This window comes from Perna viridis, chromosome 10, assembly GCF_037379345.1.
Source record: "Perna viridis isolate PV_CMFRI_1.1 ecotype Kerala chromosome 10, ASM3737934v1, whole genome shotgun sequence".
In the NCBI taxonomy this organism is placed as follows: domain Eukaryota; kingdom Metazoa; phylum Mollusca; class Bivalvia; order Mytilida; family Mytilidae; genus Perna; species Perna viridis.
The window spans coordinates 38,491,144-38,511,487 of NC_142454.1; the positions used below are offsets into that span (position 1 = coordinate 38,491,144).

General features: G+C 31.4%; 3 protein-coding genes across 4 annotated transcripts in view; all 3 read left to right on the plus strand.

Annotated features, from left to right (window-relative positions):
- LOC148605670 (transcription intermediary factor 1-beta-like) overlaps positions 1 to 8,555 on the plus strand; it is a 577,346-nt gene extending 568,791 nt beyond the window's left edge. The window contains exon 5 of the mRNA XM_088548568.1: positions 8,514 to 8,555. Coding sequence (XP_088404694.1) covers positions 8,514 to 8,535 — 22 coding nt within the window. The 3' untranslated portion in view covers positions 8,536 to 8,555. The remainder of the gene's footprint in view (positions 1 to 8,513) is intronic.
- Positions 1 to 15,310, plus strand: part of LOC148605675 (transcription intermediary factor 1-beta-like) — a 229,238-nt gene extending 213,928 nt beyond the window's left edge. Inside the window, exons 5-6 of one of the 2 annotated variants that reach the window (XM_088548559.1) lie at positions 12,960 to 12,974; positions 15,130 to 15,310. In XM_088548559.1, coding sequence (XP_088404685.1) covers positions 12,960 to 12,974; positions 15,130 to 15,187 — 73 coding nt within the window. In that variant the 3' untranslated portion in view covers positions 15,188 to 15,310. The remainder of the gene's footprint in view (positions 1 to 12,959; positions 12,975 to 15,129) is intronic. The other variant, XM_088548558.1, reaches the window with a different exon arrangement.
- LOC148605679 (E3 ubiquitin-protein ligase TRIM33-like) lies at positions 1,842 to 8,355 on the plus strand. Its single transcript, XM_088550034.1, has 4 exons — positions 1,842 to 1,978; positions 6,329 to 7,109; positions 8,163 to 8,207; positions 8,319 to 8,355. Exons 2-4 carry the CDS (start codon positions 6,346 to 6,348, stop codon positions 8,353 to 8,355), a joined length of 846 nt encoding a protein of 281 aa, XP_088406160.1. The 5' UTR covers positions 1,842 to 1,978; positions 6,329 to 6,345.
- Positions 15,311 to 20,344: the final 5,034 nt, after the last annotated feature.

The window sequence follows — 20,344 nt, forward strand, 5'->3', positions numbered from 1 at the left end:
TTTACAGGCAGGTGTATTTTTTTTTTCATATTTTTTGTAACAATACTGATAATCCAGAATGAGATAGGACACATTTCAGCAATTGATGACGTATATAATTCTATTTAAACATAAAGAGAGAACCACACATTACAATAGACAGATACATATTCAAACTCCCTTGAGAATAAATTTGTTATGAAATGTAGTCAAACCAATTTTAAACATTACTAGAACTATTAAAGATATAGCATCGATATAATTTAATGGCAAAACCATACGTCGGTTATCAGACTATAAAATTTTGTTTTTCGTTTTAAAAAAACCGGGAAAACGTCATGAATATTTATATATGAACATATTCTAAATAATACCTTGTCGAAAAGAAGCCATCGCGACGATTACTGAGATTGACCCTGCCATAACAAATTGGCCATGGTCGATCATTCAAAAGTGTAGTTATCTGTTGCAGATTGCTACAAATACGAATGGGTAAATGTGGATATCCAACAGAACAATTTGTATAAATGTCTGAATGAAAATTGTTTCATTGCAATGAATATATTTGAAGTTTTGATTGATATAATAATTAGTTCAGTAATAAAACATGTGTCGTTTTCTGGTCACTAGTATTCACTTAAGCAAGAATCATGGACATACACTAACACCTAGCATACTAACACACACACACACACACACACATATATATTTATATATATATATATAAAGAACGGATATTGTTAACCATAAAATAAATTCAATAAATCAACATACCTATCAGTAATACATTCAAAGCCCGACAACATATAACATAATTCACTGTAAACAATGAAGGAGAACAATTCTTCAATCCCAAACTAAAAGTAATATAACGGCCATTAGACGCATCCATGACCAGCATTTCGTGACATTGGACGGAAGCATGACATTTGCGGTAGTGTTAAAGTAGTTTTTAAAGGCCTTGAAAATCCCCCAAAAATGAAAACACCAAACAAACATACCATGAAAATCATTCAATAATACATTTGTATATATTTATATGTTTATACGGATTACAGCAAATGACATTCTTACATGTATACAGGTAAGTGATGTAAATCAAAACAAACATTCTCTGCACGAGGAACGCATCAAGTGAAATATTACAAATGTGAAAACTGTAAAACAACGTTAGGTTTGTTTATGCCAAGGTTTTTTTAATTTTTTTAAAAAATTATTAAATGTATTATTATTTCTTTTATTCCTCCGAAACGTTATTTATGAATCAACTGTTAAAAACCTAAAATTAAAGAAACAAACAAAAACAAAACAAACTTTTTTTTTCAATTTCACTACAAGCAATTTGTCAGCCAACAACAGATAAAACTGCCGTCCTCTTTCGATCTTCAAATCATTACACGGGATGAATATATCTTTCACAGTTAAAATGTAGAAAAGTTTACTAGATTTATCCTCAAGTTGTCCTCAAACGTCGGTAAAGAATTCTAACAAAACCGATTTCATATTTAAACCTTATTTTGCAATAAAGATCTACACGTGTAACTGTACATTACAAAGTGTTGTTTTGTACTGTGTATACAGTGGACATATCATGTTATAAAATGAATTTAAATGGGTTATACATACACTGCTATTTTTAACCTTTATCAATTACATTATTGATTGTCGGATATGTGCGTACACAGTGTCAGTTATAATCCAAAAGTACATATTCCTAACTCCTACAAATAAAGTCGTTTGGTTTTTAATTGACATCATTCAAATGGGTTGAACTCACGCTATTTATTTTAGATTTTGATTACAACATATCGATATACGTATACACATTATCATGTATACATCCAATGTACATGGGTTCATTAGATACATTTATGTTCAATTGGTCTTATTTTTAACTCAACTTTACCTGTGGTATTCTACTTCCCTATCTGGTTGGAATTTTCCATGACGTTTAATTGTATCAAAGTCGTAGTTCCTGGCTAGATATTACACAAAAGCAGTATGTATTTAAAGTATTTTATATAAAGTTTCTCCCTTCTCTTTTTGTACATAATGGCGTTTTTTAAACACATACTCTACTTAGTTCATTATCTTGTTTATAGTCGGCGTCACATAAATAACATACTGTTAAAATTTTAATAAAAATATTTTCTACGACTTTATTGACACCTACCGTCGTTTAAATTGTCTTAAATGACTTGCTCATTCGTTTAGCCAAACGGCTTCTCCCTAAACATTGAATCGTTACATTCCGGTCATATTTTAATTCTAGGTGGCAATATTTACATTGTAAAAAGTCGGCCATGTTTACAGTGATCGGGTTGCTAGGAGATGTTGTTTACGTTTAAATGGTTTGTCCAAAAACCGAAGAACCCAGAATGCAATTCGGCGTTATTTCGGATATCTCGGATTTATTTTACGCGAACAACGTACAATACCGAGAAGTTGATCAAGCAGACGATTGTCACCGGAGTTCGACGGGAACTTACGCACTTCGTTTGTAAACAAATCGTCCCGTAAAAACCAACATGGCGGATATTAGTATGGGATTTTCCCGTAAGGATTTGTTACGCATGATTTAAGCTAATAAGCGACTTGTTTTTGAGAAGCTGTTTGGCTAAACGAATGAGCAAGTCATTTAAGACAATTTAAAAGACGGTTGGTGTCAATAAAGTCATAGAAAATATTTTTATTCAAATTTTAACAGTATGTTATTTATGTCACGCCGAGTTTAGTTTTACATTGACATGATACAGCATGAATTTATGTTGAATTTACCACTCACTTCAACGTTAAATAAAATACCAGTTTGGTGATATATAGCTGGCCAATTCTGTATGGTGAAATAGTCCCTATACACTTACAAAAATGCATACGCATTGTGTAATTTAAGATTTAATGGATTAATCTTAACCTAGTTGTATTTGTTTGTCGATGATAAAATGAATAAAAAGATAAACGTGCAATAGAAGCGTTCGTTTAAACGCACGATAAGAGCGTTCAGTTGAACGCATGATTGGAGTGTTTGTTTTTAAACACACGATACGAGCATTCGTTTAAAAGTACCACAGAAGCCTTTGTTTATGTTTGTACTCCGATTATTTCCTTGATTCAATTGTTATTTATATATGTTTTGCTATTATTAATTTATATATTTTCATTTATTTTTTTAGCGTGCGTTTGGGTTTCGTGAGTGCGGGAAACCTAAACCTCTCAAGGAGTGTATCAAGTACATTACAGTGTAACTTGTCTTAAACAGACCCAGAAAAAGATAGAAAATGTCAAAATCGTACATCGTCTATGATTCCTTGAAGTCTGTTTTAACTAATTCAGATAATGCGTAAATCGATCAATTTAGAAAGTCCGTTGATTACGAGATGTTTTATGGTACTTTCTTTCCTCTTTCGTCTACCCCAACTTGACTTTTATGAACAACAGGGCGGGTGTTTCTAGAAAAGCAGAAGATCCTTACCCTATCGGAGCACCTGGTCCATGCCCCTAGTTTTTAGGGGATTCGGAGTTGCTCATTTGCTTTTGTTACTTTGCCTGTATGTTCTGTGTAATGTATGCCTGTTTTTCATGTCTGGCTTTTGTCCCTGGTGTGCATTCTTTTGATTACCGCTATAAACTTGGTTCCCTTGATTATTCTTTTCCAGTCAGAAACAATATGGAAGACTGAGAATCCATATATAAAGGAATCGTTATAAAATATCTTTTGCACTTGTATTTATTTTTGATTTTATCTATTTGCAATGTGTCTTCTCCATATTCGGATATTCTCTGTTCGGTCATAAAATAAAATGCATTTGTATAAAATATGTTCAAAGTTGGAACTTGAATATCGTAAACGTTTGTTCAAAAATATATGTCTCTGCTAATAAGTTCATGTATTCTCCAATGTCAAAATTATACACGGCACACATATTAAGGGTATCATTAACGATTTTAAAGAACAAGAGTTTCAAATGAACGTGTAAAGGGTGAAATGTACAAAAAAAATTAAAATTCATTACAAATTGGCTTTGGTAACCCTAACAGTTTTGCCTTTTCGCCGTAGTCACTTCCATATAACTTAAAGATGAGGTGTATATAGTAGTTTTGTAATAACATTTTTTCTATTTAAAAAAAGAACAAAATAATAAAGGGCGATAACTAAAAAAGATAGATTCACAAAGCAAACACGTTCTGTATGAAGTCGTTTATGCCAAAACAGTATTTTTTTTCCTTTATTTAAGGCCAATATATTTTTCAAAGTTTCAATAAAAGCAAAGAAATATAACATCACGATATAACGATGCTCTTTTAGTTGGGATTTGTTTTTCGTTTCGAAAACACAGTGTTATCTAGAATGGATATTGTCAGTCGTATCCTTATACACCTAGCAGATAAAAAGATATCCCTATCTATAATTGTATATATACTCACCAGAACGATAAATTTGCGTTGGGGAAAATAAAAGTTTTTCATTTTGTGAAACAGGATTGTTAATGCGTTAACAACCGTCAAATCCGTAACGTATAGTTTTAGTGCATTGGTTGTGTAAGCTAAGGTATCCCATTAGAGTGTCATATATTCTTGTAGCCAAATCCACTTAAAACATTAGAGAATAAGAATTATAGTTACACTAACCAAAATGATATTATTATACCACCCCATGTGGGATACAGTAATTATGATATTCATGATAATAGAAATAACAACAATCGTAACAGAACAGTTACCTACAATTGACTGTGTATGACATATTTTATGCATTGCATATTACCGATGTAGATGCATATTCTTTAAATAACTACCATTGGTCTAAATTTAAATCATTTTGCCAATGAGATTTATTTGACTTCCCTGTCTGGCGTATATCTAACACCAACGTTACTTCATTATTAAGACATTGGTCAACATAAGGCCAATGGGTAGGTATTTTGAATATGTTACTATCTGGTGGTGTGTCTCATGTTTTATACATAATAATATAAATAAAATAGTTTCGTTTTTGGTTTACAACAATCATGATTTATACAAAACTTGTCACATTGATACATCAACACTGCTCAAAGTTTATGTGAACAGTGTTGTAAGCTGAAAAAAAAGTAAAGTCATTCATCTTTGTATACATGTACTTTAAACACCATTTATGATAATTGAAATTGATTCCAAAACAGAAGAGGTAAATCCGTTGTTGAAGGTCAGATATTCATATCATGTGTCATAAAATTTTCTTAACCAAAATACCCAGGTTTTACATTCAATTACCTTCCCCATGTGGTGCAAAGGTACATTTCCCCAGTTTAACACTTCCAATATTGAAATTTCATAGAGAAAATCTTCTGGAACATATCAGCTTGTGCTTAATAGATGATATAGTTATGTAGAGGTGTATATTTTCATGATAATTAGTAGTAATAAATTGTTGGTTTCCTTAACGAGCTAATTATTTACTAAAAATGAATACTAGTACGTATACTTTGTTAATTTTGTAATATTGATTTACACACATTTATTCTTTGTTTTATATCAAATTCCCAACGATGTTAGAACTGTTAAATTTGCGACTCGTACCGCTGTGACACCTATGGTAACACCGCCTGCACAAAGTCCAGTGCCATAGATCATTGGGCTAGATAGGCTGTATATAAATATAGGAGGGCCTGAAAAATTCCCAACGATATTAAAACTGTCAAAGTTGCGAAGCAAATTTGTTGGCCGTTCCCTTCTCTACAGTGAATAGAGTCGTCACATTCTGAAACGTTGTATAATATTGATTTGTTGTGACATGCATCATTAATTTGATCCTCTATCCTACAGAATAACACCTAGATGAACAGTCCCGTACTACCACATATCGTGTAATAATTTAAAGCCCTAGATAATTCTACGAGGAGGAATGACCCGGCCAGCCAAAGCTATATTTTAATATAGCCTAGCTGGCCGAGTGGTCTAGGGCGCTGGACTTAGTGCAGGAAGTGTTGTCATAGATCTCACAACGGTACGAGTTCGAGGGAATGACCAAAAACTTTGCTTTGCAAATTTGACAGTTCTAACATCGTTGGGAATTTTTCAGGCCCTTCTATAAGTTAACGTTATCTTCCCTGTATCAATTTGATCCGATGGAGCAGTGTAGCGAATAGAGTCGTCACATTCTGAGACGTTGTATATATATTAAAATAGCTAGTTACAACTTCAATTTGATTTTAAGTAAGATAGTTGCCTTTGCTAATATATGCTTTTGAATTTATGTACAACTCAATTTGTCATAAACTGAATGATGAACATCAATGAACGATACTACAGAAAATTTATGTGACCCACCAGTCGTACTGGGAATTACTTTCTACATTCATTTTTACAGGACTATTGAGATAAGCAATGGCTCAAATAGCTTCTAAAACATGTGAAATTTGTGTCAGTGCCCCAGGTGAGTATCACTGTCAGCAGTGTGAGCAAATGTTCTGCAATAACTGTAAAGTAGGACACCTTAGATCGAAGTCGGCAAGGAGTCATACATTCGTGACCGGAGAGGAAATCGACAAAGAAGTAACACTGATCTGTGGACAACATAAAGAACTTTTCATTTACCACTGTCTTCAGTGCGATACACAAATCTGCAAAATGTGTGTCGTAAAGACTCATAAAGGCCACGATATTTCTGAATTGTCAGAATATACCGAAAACCTTCAGAAGAACGTGAGGACAGCTATTGAGGATAAGATACAGATTTTGCAGTTAAATGCAAACCGTATTGAGAAGGGAACCAGTCAGTACAGACTCGAAGTCAAAACCGCTATTTTTACCATCACTGAAGAAGGCAATCGACTTAAACAACTTATCGATAGAAAGGTTGATGAACTTATTCAACAGGTAAAAAAACACGAATCGGAACAGATGACGAAATTGACCACTATGCAGAACGACTTAGAAAAAGATATTGACAATGTAAAAAAGTACAAGCAACAACTTGAAACCTTCCAAAGAGGTTGTCACGATGAAACAATAAACAAGCAAATAAAGCAACTAAAATTAGATGTTGAAACGTTAACAGATCAACTCCCAACCATGCCCACATTGTCCTACAACCCTAAACAAAGATATGAAGAAGCCATTACTGATTTGTTTGGAATTTTGGATATGAGGTTAGTTAATTAGCAAATTAAAAAATAGGGGTACGATTTACCGAAACAAGTTATTTTTTAAATGCTTTATGGTTACATGCGTTACTAAGAGCACCATCTTCCATTTTATGTGGTCGAATTCATTGAATATATTCTGCATTCTGTCTGTGTAAGTTTTTGTCCACAACCCAATGATGTTATACTTCATCTCATATGATGGCTTCAACTTGTCAATGTTTTGTCTTATTGCTGATTGATCTTTATCCTCATCAACCAGTCGTAATGCTGCTAGCCTCAATGGCACTAATGAATATACTTAGTTGTGTAACATTGTCTCCATTGGCTTTATTTTGATCTCATTTTAAACTTCCGCGTTTCATGATGAATAACCAAAACTTGTTTGTGTGTTATTTAACGTTATATTTGTTATTTACCACACATATGTATAGGTATTGATTACTTGTTTTAGTAATTTGTACACACGCTGTAAGTTAGGAAAGTTGTAGACTTTCAGCTTCATTTCGTGCTTATATTTGGTGACAATTTTTAAGAATAATCAAGGGAAAAAACTTTCTAGCGTAAATAAAAAAAAATAAACAAGGGACAAAGACCAAAAGTGGAAAACAGAAGCACAAAAAACATAGAAATGAATCAACCAAATTAACACATACAAAGAAATAATAGCAAATGAACAACAAGGGCTCCTCTAAAAACTGGATGCATTGAAAAGATGAACCGGTATGGTAAGCGTCCTTTACTTGTGTAGACATACCCTCCGAGTTGTCCAAGCACAATGGACACTACTGATTTTAACGTATGTGCAAGGTACGTAAAGAAAAAAAATTGGTATTTCAAGAATTTTACAAATATACAAGATGGGCCTAAAGTAACACACATCCATTTTTTTTCAGTCCTTCGTTTGATTTTGATACATTTAGACCCATTGAAGCACAATAGTCATAAGAAATAGGCAGAAAAAAACACATGTATTCCGCACATGTTTTAGGTGTTAGTGAAAAAATCATAAATACAACAATGAAATGGTTTGTGCTCACTATAAATTATTGTTTTTAGGACCACACAAAGTGGGAAATATCTTTACAGATGTAGAGATTGCAGGTATGTTTGTGTTTCATGTATTGTTTTTCATTGGGCTACCATCAATATGAAAAATAAGAAAATATTTTTTGCATTTTATTTTTTTAATGTCAGTCTAGCATTATATTGCAGTGTAACCGATGTAAGTCGTCGTATTCGTGATATTTGAAAATGTAGATGAGTTCTCAAAGTTTACTAAAGTGAAGGTTTTTTTTTTTTTTTCATTTTTACGCGTATAAATTTTAGAGAATATAATGGCATGTGTTGTTTGATTTAAATATACTTTTACTTGAATAATGTAATATTGAAATGGCTTTTCTATTTCAGGACAGAACAACGATTAGAGTAAGTACCATACTATAATGTAGGGTCAATTTACATACAAAACATATATAATTTACTACTGCTTGTTGGGTTGCACTTTTTTAAAAATATTTCTCTTTTAAAACAAATGTTTTCGAATTTTAGTCTCGGTTTACATGTTTTTTTTATTCGCATAAACAATATGAAAGAAAGGTTTCGATATCATTATATCCAAACTTTACGTTAAAACACTGACATTATTGCAGCTTCGTAAACATGTCTAACAATTAAAAAAACCTTACAGAATTTCGATGTATATTGTTTTAAATGAATTATTTCAACAAACTCAGATAGCTGTGTGTGTCAAAACTTAATGTCCATAGATAACAAAATTCTTAACTCTATACAGAACAGTTTTCATTAAGGCATGGATGCTATTCATTATTTTGACCTTATAACAATATTATTTATTATTGCAAAGATAAAACAAAATCACAAATTTAATTCCTCTATTTTAGTATTGTGTAGTTGATTCATTTAGTCAAAATATGATACAAAAGATGATTTTAGAATTGCAATAGTGCCTGTTTATTTTTGTCAAAAACATACCTACTGTGAATAATATTGAACTAGACTAAAATGCATTGTACTTCAAACAAGAGTTTCATGATTTTGTTCCAGGAATTCAAATTAATTTGGTATATATATTTTTTTCATTTCAAAATGTTGAAAATGTACACTTTTTTTCTTATGTCCATATTTTGTTTACATTTAAGGCGCAAGGCATGCTAAAAGAATCAAATAAAAATGTGCATGCTGATAAGTGTAGGCCACAGAAAAAAAAATATGCACAGAATATCCTTTTGAGTGCTTTTTAGAACAAACAGCTCCATCTTTGTAAGACCCACAAATAGCCCGTAATTGTTCAAATTCATGTTATTTTCTTAATGATAATATTATTTGAATACATGAAATTAATTCTAGTTTAATAAGCTTGTAGCAGATAGCTGTTTTTTTAATACCTGAAACAAAATATAGTGTTCCATATTAATGATTTTATATGTTACCTGTTTTTTTCCTTCAAAGTAACATAATTTGATCTTGGGAGTTTTTTAATGGAATGCGTATTAGATTTTTTTTTTTGCAAGATATTTTGTTTTATATCTTTTATATTTTAATAAAGATATTATAATGGCACATTCCAATACTACATTTATTCAGTTCCTTTTTTGACTTCTAATTGTTATTTCAATTGCTTAACTCAACAACATACTTTGTATTCAGTGAAAGACTCTGACTTTAATGAAAACAAAAACATGCACATTTTTACACATTTATCTTACTAGTTATTGTTTGCATAGCAGTTTCATACAAATACAATAATGAAAGGACTGGATCAAAAATCGCAAGGATTTAAAATTTGCATAATTTTAGCATTTTTTTTTATTTATGTTGATTGCCATGGATACAGTACCTGTATGGGATAAACTTCCCATTTTATGGGGTATGAGGCAATGGGGAATGTGGTATTGGGAAAATAAATAGGGCAATAGGAATGGGGCCAGAGAATAATTTGTTTGGTCAATCTAACAAATTGTTCTGCCTTTTTCCGCTAGCAACCAACCTATCATAATTCTATGACAACAATTAAAATAATTTTTAAACAAGCTTGTTTTAAAGTCATTTTTAATTATTACAGGTGTCACAATTCATTATTCATTGTCATTTAAAAAAAAATAACCGGAAGTACATTTGTTCAATATTTATTTTCTTGTCGTTATAGATTGAAAAAGTTCGCGTTTACACGATTTCTAAACGTGAATCATTTTTGAAAAAAAATATACTGAAATGACTTTGTGTCAGAGACTATTAAGGATATTTCAAATGCATGCAATCATTCAATTTGCAAATTTGCAATTTGGTCTGAAATATATGTATCACAGCCATAATAATGATCTAGACAATTTTAACCTTTTTTTACAATAATTTTAGACTAATAGGTATATTAAAAATGTTCGCACACATACCCTTTGCAGGAAATATGTCATTTTGAAGATTTTTGACTGTAATATGAGTGTCGCAACCACCATCTGGATACAAAGAGTAATCAAGGGGGCCAAGGTTATAGCGGTAATCAAAAGAATATAATCCAGGGACAAAGACCAGACATGGAAAACAGGCATACAAAACAAAGAACATAAAGTAACTAAAATCATACGTATAAAGTAACAAAAGTAAATGAGCAATATTGCCATTTTCAATATTTTTAACAATAATTTTGGACCATTATTGAAACTAAAATTGTTCGTACCCTTACAATCTGAGGAGATATGTTATTTTCGAGACATTTTGCTTATTTTGACAATTTTAACATTTTAAACAATAATATAAGACCATTAAGGATATGTTTAGTGTATGTAATCATTTAATTTGCAAAAAAATATCTTATTTTCAAGAATTTTGTTTGCAAAATATTTATAACAACAATCAACAAAAATCTTATCTGGACAATTTTAACATTCTTAAGAATAGTTTTAGGAATAAAATTCATTTACAGTTTCTACATATATCCTTAGGTTTAAGGATATGTTGCATGATTATTTCTCATGTAGTTCGGAGTGGCGATAATATATGTTACAAACAATGCAATTTCGGTAATTTTCGAACTCGCCAGTGAGATTCTAAAATCAATACTTTCTTCATCCCAATGCATTATATATGTTTGATAAAACATTTACTTCTTCTTTTTGGAATGGGAAAAGGCATCGGACAACGGGAGATAAGTCGATGTAATGGAGTATACAGCAATGGAGAATGAGGCGTTAGGGAATAGGGGATGGGGTAATGAGGGATTGGCTATGGGGAATTGGGCATGGGGCAATGGGGAATGAGGGATGGGGCGATGGGGTATGAGGTAAGTTGGAAGTTTATCCCATGCAGGGGCTGCAATCTTTCGTAACATCAATATTTTATTATATGTTGTATGATGATTTTACAAATAAAAAACAAACAAAAAACAAAAGAGTTTACATACGCACACACTCTATCAGAATATGTAGAGCTATATCTAGTCATAAGTGTGTCATGATGATTTTCTGCCCTTGGAATGTTGCACATTTTGTCAAAATATGGCCGATGCTTTGAGAGAAAATTGGTTGCCGTTACAAAATGTGTTTTCTTATATAAGGACCTTAAAGACCTGGATTTTTAGATGTGTGCATTATACAATAGATAGCCAAGAAGATATCAAATGTCTTCATTGAAATCCTAACCATGGTATCCGGTTATATGTAAATTGTTCAGTTGTGTATATATAAATTTGTATAACAGTTTATATCTTGTTGGTGTTCTGGAATTTGCTAATTGACTTCAACAATATGTCTGTGTAGACGTGTTACTTCCGGGTATTTTTAAATTCAGTCGGAAACGTCAAGACCTTACCAGAACATGTTGTTTAAGACATAACAAATAGTATAATATATATAAAACCATGTGAAAATGATATTGATTATATTACTAGTACTTTTAAAAAAACACTTAGTAGAAATTGATATATTGCCAAGATAACATCTTCGTTATAACACTTGTAAGGTGTAACTTTTTTCATGTTTTTATCTAAAGTGAAGATAATAATCATACAAAACCGAACAAATGTGAAAAATTCTTAATAAAATACGTAAAATCATTCACCTGTATGCATGTTTTCAAGCATTGAATCTAATTTCATAATGCAACTATCGTTTCTCACCAAGAACAAAAGTTGTGAAAACCGCTGAGAATATTATTATTTTTTTTTTTTGGTGTGTGCGTACATTTTTGCGTGAGTATTTTCAGATGGGTTCTGAATCGTCTTTGATTACTCTTGATGTAAGTTGTCACGGATTTTTGCACCTGTATTTCAAACTACCCTTCAAAGTACCAAATGTTTATTTTCGAAACAGTTCTATACATATTGGCATTTTTATGTAACATTATTATTTTTTTCATGTAGTATCCCGTTCGATGGTACCTAATTCAAATTTTGCTTTTGTAAAATTTCTTTTACATTTTGCTCAGTACTATGCACCTGTTGCAAGGTTACTTCCTAAAGCACGCGCAAAGCATATCAGAATTTAAAATATTAATATTCGATTTGCAGTTTTGTATTTTGTATCACGGACGGGTACACATCTTAATGGACTGACCGACATGACCGATCATACAAGATATTACAACTTTACTCTTTCTTTAATGGGTGTTTTGTATTGTTATTGCTTTGTTTTGTTTTCTGTTATATCTTATTAGATTATTAATATGGTTTAATTTCATTGATATTCACTTTCAAAGGTTTTTCCATTGAGTGACAATTATCCATAGATATTTATCCACTTTAAACATTTCTACCTCCTTTTTTAAATATTGTAATCCTGAATTTATATCCATACATGGCTTCAATATTGGAATTATCTACGTTCTATTTTTTGTTTTCAGCGAAAAACCGTATGAGTAAGTATTGAGAAATTTTTATCATTTTAGTTAAGTTCAACATTCTTTTTTTATGGTAATACAAAGTATTGAGTATTAAGTATTGTGTGACAAAAAGAAGGACCCATCGGAACAAGAAACAACATATCATTCTTCTATCATTCTGTCTAGAAGAGTAATCAAGGGAACCAATGTTATAGCGGTAATGAAAAGAGTGTACTCCAGGGACAAAGACCAGAAATGGAAAACGAAAATGGAAAAGTAACAAAAGCAAATGAAAAGAACACATAGTACTTCCAATGTCCCTTACTTTTTTCGTTACCTAAGTTAAAGCGTTAGACCGTCTTTTAAATGATGACATTACATATATACATTTTATGATTCACGAGTTTGGGTGTATTCAAACATTTTAGTTGTCATATTTAATGGTTGACATCAAAACATGGTATTAAATGCATATTTTATGCAATTGTGTCTCTTATCACAATCTTTATAATATTAACTCTAATGTCTGACCACTTGTGTTAAGATGATAGTTTGAAGGATTAACTCATAGTAGACCCGGTGACGTCATCATTTAAATTTTTTCGACATATTTCAATGAATCAAACCAATACATACATTTAAAGAAATATTTTGAGTTTGTCCACTGTTACTTAAACTGTTGTAATAAATCGCGTCAGTATTAAATTATATTTCTGTATTAATCCATGAAATCTCATGATAGAAAAAAAGTCGGAAAAATTGATGGTAAAAAGGTACATAGCTATTCAATGTGATCGAAATTTGCATTCCTTGTGACGTTTAGGTTTCTCGTACGCACGATACCCAAACGCACGCTAGACGCGCACTATCAACAAATGCTCCTATCGTACGTTTAAACCCATGACAAACGAAGGCTCCATTTAAAGGCACGATAGATGAACGTGTGCATCATGCGTTCAAACGAACGATAGACAAGCAAAGAAAAATAATAATATTAGCAAATAATGAAGAAAGAAACAAAATAACAAAATAAAAGTTTATGAAATAACAAAAGCAAAAAAAAAATAATAATAAAAAAAAGCAATAGTTTAATAAAAAAAAACAGCACATATATATATAAAGCCTAGCTGGCCGATTGGTCTAGGGCGCTGGACTTTGTGCAGGCAGTGTTGCCATAGATGTCACTGCAGTGCGAGTTCGAGTCCCGCGGAGGGAACGACCAAAAATTTGCATCGCAAATTTGACAGTTCTAACATCGTTGGGAATTTTTCTGACATTTCTATACGTTTATATATCTTCCTTGTATCAATTTGATCCGATGGAGCAGTGTAGCAAATAGAGTCGTCACATTCTGAGACGTTCTATATATATAGCGGCTTTAAAGAATCTTTAATAGCGATAATGGTTTTATTCTATTGATTCTCAATACACATTACACTTGTTTACTAATCATCAGCTAATGTCTTTTTTTAAAAAAAAAACTTGCTTTTTTGGACTAAAACAACACTTCAACCAAGCTTATTCAAATACGGATTAGTCGATTATTGTAAAATAATAATCTTACTTTATAATACTAGTCAAATGTAACACTTTTTAACTGGTACTTTACACCAAATTGCGATTCAGATCCTTTTTAAATATGCCTTCCGGAGCGGAACGGGAGTATTTGAACGTCCAACGTATTTCAGCGTTGACCATCGCAGATCAGCGCGACCCTCGCACTTCGGCGTTCTATTTACTGAAACTGCTCTTGACAATTCTTAACGACATATATTGAATTTGCACTGAACTGCCACTGAAATTCCACTGAAACTCATAAAACTACTGAAATTAAGCTTGTTAAGAGTTTTCAGTAGATGTTTTCAGTAAAAAAAAAATCGGCAACTAATGAACAGGAACATTACATTTTGTTAATGTGTTGTATGTTTGACTATACAATTAAACCGAAAATGGCTGCTTTTAGATAACATTAACTATTGTGTCTTTTTTACCATAGTACATTTTTTTTGTACTAAGTTCAGCATCATCATTCAAGGAATACATGAATATAACATTTACTTTAAGGGGTCCATAATTGTCATTATTAATATAAGGCAACTATAAATATTAGCATTATTTTTTCCATGTTGCCTAATATTTGCAAAAAAAAAAAAAAAGATTTAATATCTAAATAACAGAAAATAATTTGTAGGCAAACCCCTTCCCATAGAAGCCAACTTTTGGTGTTTACCTCATCCACTTCAAGGTAACTTTAGTTGTCTTCAATGGACTTGTTTCCATTGAAGCCATTAACTCAGATATTATAATCTGATGATTTTAGTATATGTTAACTTTTTTTGTTCCACTTGATGGTAATGAAACATTACTTAAATGTATAAAAGATATCAAAAGACTAGTATACATATAAAACAGTATACATTTTGCCATGATAACCATATTGAAGGAAATGTTGTCTTCAAATAAATAAATAGCACTGTAATTTTCTAACTACAATTCTGTTACATATTGATAGATGTCAGTGTTTTATTGTGTACTTGATTCATTCGCTAAAAGTTTTGATATAGCAGCGAATTACTGCTTCGTAACAACAGATAACTGCTGTCACGTTTTAATTTTAAATCTTAAAGAAAACATTTCTCTTATTTATAGCATGTGATAATACCCCTCCATTTTGTTGCTGAACCTGTTTTCAATAATTCCAACCAATATACTGTAAAAAAATGTCTACGAAAACTCCGTGTATATATAAAGTATAAATTATTTCATAAAAATGAAAGGAAAGGGAATCTTGTAGTTCATTCATGTGAATTTTCATTGAATCGTTCGTTGTATCAAGTCATGTTTATTATATTTATAAAACATTATTTAAAAAAAAGTGTTCATGGAACCTGGGCATTCATTTCTTTTGGTTTATTTATGGGTTATTTACATTAAGAATTGTTTTTAGACTTGAATTTCTAATAATTTTCTAGTAAAATATTTTTCGTTAGAAAATGATGTTGTGTTCAACTCAAACCAAAATACTATGACAACTGCATTAACAAAAAATGCAATCATATAAAAACCAATACATAAAAGAGGCTTGTCTATTTGGTGATAAATTTAGTGGTTTTCAGAAATAATTGTCAGGTCAATACGTGCATTAACACAAAATATTGACTTGTTTATCAAGCTAAATTAAACTCAAGTAGATATTGCCTTCAAAGCACAATAATAATAATCTAAGGAACGATCAGGAATTAAAAACTGCGCGAAAGCAAATACAACACAAAGCTGCAAAAATTATGATTCCACATGGATAGTTGGCCGCTTAATTTCTGCTCATTGTGTCCAAATAAAACATTAGTTTTCTTGAACCTTACTAAATGCTTCAGGGGATATTGAATAAGTTGAAATGCATTAAAATATGATATTTATGTGATCTACTTGTGTATTTGTGTGTACATGTAGAAATTAAGAGGTCATGGAATAAGAGGAAAACTACAATATTTCTCTGTGTTTGTTTGCTTGGTTTTTTTTCTCTGTGTTTATTTGTTTTGTTTTTGTAGATATATTATGTCTCGGTGTAAACATTTCCACCATAGAGATGTCATTTTTCTTTAATTAGAAGAGAAGATAGCGATTTCATTTCCAAACTAATGTTTTAATGGATAGATATTGATACTAAGGATATAATGCACTGATCCTGTTATGTAAAAAATCCACTAATTCCACCAATGACCTTTAAGAATGTACTTCAAAATAGTCCTACACTAATTTTGTTGTACTTGTGTTATGTTGCTGCGGAAAAGTGCACATCAGATCTATACAAGTGAGCTTTTGTTTTGCAGAAAATTATATTTTCTTCGTTTCTACATAAAATTGTCACTGTAACTTACTGAATTAAATATTTGTATGAGTTCTGCATGAAGAACCCTCTTTTTTATAAAAAAAAAATGGAGGGGGCTTCCCATTCTATTGTTTACGGATTGTCTTCTAGGAGCCAGTGTCACACTGCAAGGGTAGTGAACCCCATATAATTTTTCAGGGCTATTAGTGTTAACATGCAGCTTTTAGGTGATAGATAGTCTTCTTCAGGTTAAACTTAAAATAAAAGATCCATAACTTAGTGAAAGTAGCATTGGAGCCTATGGGAAGTGACATTAGTGGTTTATAGCGTTTGTCACTTTTTGTCCGAAATTTTAAAGTAAACCTTTCACTTATTATTAATTGCAAATTTATACTAGTATCAAGCATCCGGGAGTACGCATACATTTTATTGCATTGTACGCTGAAGGCCATTAGGGAAATCTTTATAAAATGGTTTATTTCATCCTACCTAGTAATAACTATTATGTTCATTATCCAATATATAACAATGGCTATTCATCAAACCTGTGTATCCATTTCTTTTTGTTAACTAGTAATTCATATATTTAGATAACAATATATTTTCCAAACTTAGTTTCTCAATACTTGTCAATTGTTAAAACATTTCAGAGTATTTTGAAGATGTTAAAGAGTAATCAAGGAAACCAAGGTTATAGAGGTAATCAAAAGACCAGACATGGAAAACAGACCTACACAACTAAGAACAAAAGATAACCAAAATCGTACACGCAAGGTAACAAAAGCAAATGAGCAATTCGGACTCCACCAAAAAAACTGGGAGCATGGACAATTTTGAATGAAAAGTCATCACGTTTGTCGTAAAGTTTGTTTGGTCAATAGTTTTCCTTTACCGTCGATTTCTAAGTGTAGGTCAAGATATGAGGCTGACCTTACAGTGTCTGTAGTATCCTTTATCTCAAGTTCTTTGTGGTAGATGCGAGGTATTAAATCCCCGACATTAGGATTGTTTAAAGATAATACGTCCGCTATATAGCAGAAACTGAGATTAAAGGATCTAGCCAATTGATATTTTTTCTTTCGGATCAAATCAGCCATAAAGTCAGCCTATAAGAGTGAAGAAATAGGTCAGCAAGTAAAGGAGGATTATTTGTTTCCATTGGAATGTCGACCGTTTGTTGAAAAATACACCCACCACACTGGACAAATATGTTGTCGATTAAAAATTCCAGCATTTTGTAAACATCTTCCTCTGTAAATTTGAAAGATGATTTGGAATTATTTCTTACAATGTATGAGGAATCTATTCCAAGAACTATATATTTGTATCTAAGTGTACCATCTTTTTTTGGAAAAAAACGACGATGTATAACGTTTTTAAGTCGGAATTTTAACTGAGTATGGGGAATAGAAGTATACAGTGTTGACAAATCATAGGTTTTAATGCTTTTATATTCTGGTAATAGTCTTGAACTGATTGTCTCCAAAAAATCTTATTATTAAAAAATTATTTAACAATACATTTAAACAATTCTTATCATAATTAAAATTTCATAAACACTTAAAAAAAAAAATACTGAAGAAAGTATATACTTCTAAAAAGACTCCAATGAATCACAAAATACGAAGTGTCCGATATCCTTCCAGGCTTTCAGCTGACTAACACCAAATATATACTTAGTATATAACCTTACTCCCTTGACCACCTGCAACGATGTCAGTATATTAAAATGATTTGACCGTTATCAAAAATGTCTATATTGAACGTGCTATATAGTCATTGATAACGTGCGTAGAAAATCAAATGGATCGATTGGTGTTTATATATGAACAAAATGGTAAAGTAGTTTCGAAGGAATGTTGATAGATATCAGCGTCTTTTTTAGGTACGAATTAGTTCAATATTCCACAACACGTTATGCAAAATCATGCTTTAGTTCGATGAACATCTGTTTTTAAAGTCATTCCCTTTGTAGTAATACGGGTAATGTTTAAAAATTTTATTCTGTGTTTTTCCGACGCAGTCAGTATTGCTTCGCTCTTTCACTCTTTAGCCTTAAGGACGCTCTTCTATGGAAACGCAAGTCACCTGATCGCAGGTCTTATTCCCGATTTGCCAAATACTGATAACTTAGTGGCGTTCGAAAATTTGGAATAGCGTTCGTTCAAACAACTTTATTGGAACCTTAAAAACTGCATGGCACGTGTTCGTTTCTTGAAAGAAGTGTAGAAACTTAGAAGTAAAACAGAACTCAATTTGACAGCGTCGGGTATCTTTTTTAAAGATAGTGATTGTTTTTACTTATCTCCATAATTGAGAACAGTTACCCCATAAAATTGTGATTATCTATTAGACAACAAATGCTTATAATTTATTTGTTGATAACCTTAGATCAAATCATGATATAGGGAGAAATATTGTGATACAACTACCATTTCATAATTTGTCATGCAATGGTCAGTTTATTTCAACTCAGATCTATAATTTCTATTTTGTTGTTCAGCCGTGGACGGTACATTTTGGTATTTTTGCATCATTTTATTTTAAAACATAATTTCACGAATGGTTGTAATAACTTTGTTCTAGCAAAGAAAACGTATGTGACTTATTTGCATATATATAGAAGTAGATTATTATCCTGAAAATACTTGAAAACACAAAGAAAACATTTCATTATGTTTAGTTCTACTATTTATTAAGTGTGCACCTGATTTAAGTGGAAGTAAACGATATAAGCCATATTTCACGTGTATTATAACAGACATGGTATATTTTACAATGGAGACAAATTTTCGTCGAGTTTATTTTAAAATCAGTAATACTACCAATTTACTCGTGGAATGTGTTTATACACGTAACAGGCCATTACAATTTACAGAAAGTGCTGCCTGTTTTCTTTTAATGGTAAACTCAAGATGATGTCAAATCAATTCATATTTTCCGATTGTAGCAAATTTTCAGATAAAACCCATTTTAGGCAATAATGTATATAGTATCACAGATGTTATTCTGGGTCGGATAAAATTGCAAAACATTGACTAGAATTGATTTGAAACATTTCAAGAATGAATTCAAAATGATAAAGTATGTGTCTGATTCCTATTTAACAACACGCTATTGATTGAACGTAGACCTGATATGTTAATTCTGTTTGAAACAATTACATAATATGACAAAAGTATTTGATAAGAATTTGATTAAATATGTTGTAATTTAAAACTTTAAACTTTGCATACTCAGTGTTATTTTTTTTTTGTGCTTTTTTGAGTGTGCGGAACAAATTACGCACACTCTAAACATTCTTTGCTACTCGTGACCATATTTTCCTTTTTCACTCCATCTAGTTATTTAAAATATTAATCATGTTATTCTTTTGGTTACTTTGTGTGTTATTTTCGGAGTTATTAGAGGCAATACTTGGCATCTATTACAGTAATGGATGAATGTCGCCTCGTGCTGCTGTTCATGGTACCATGACATATAATAACATTTGTGATGTATGACTTACAGATAAAACGTAAACGTAAATGCTTTTCTTATAACTTATTGCAAAGAAGTACTACCAGTATCTAGTAAA

Coding starts and splice junctions, on each gene's coding strand:
- LOC148605679 (XM_088550034.1), top strand. CDS start 6,346: ATGGCTCAAATAGCTTCTAAAACATGTGAAATTTGTGTCAGTGCCCCA. Junction 7,110..8,162: donor TTTGGAATTTTGGATATGAG/GTTAGTTAATTA, acceptor TATTGTTTTTAG/GACCACACAAAGTGGGAAAT. Junction 8,208..8,318: donor TACAGATGTAGAGATTGCAG/GTATGTTTGTGT, acceptor ATTATATTGCAG/TGTAACCGATGTAAGTCGTC.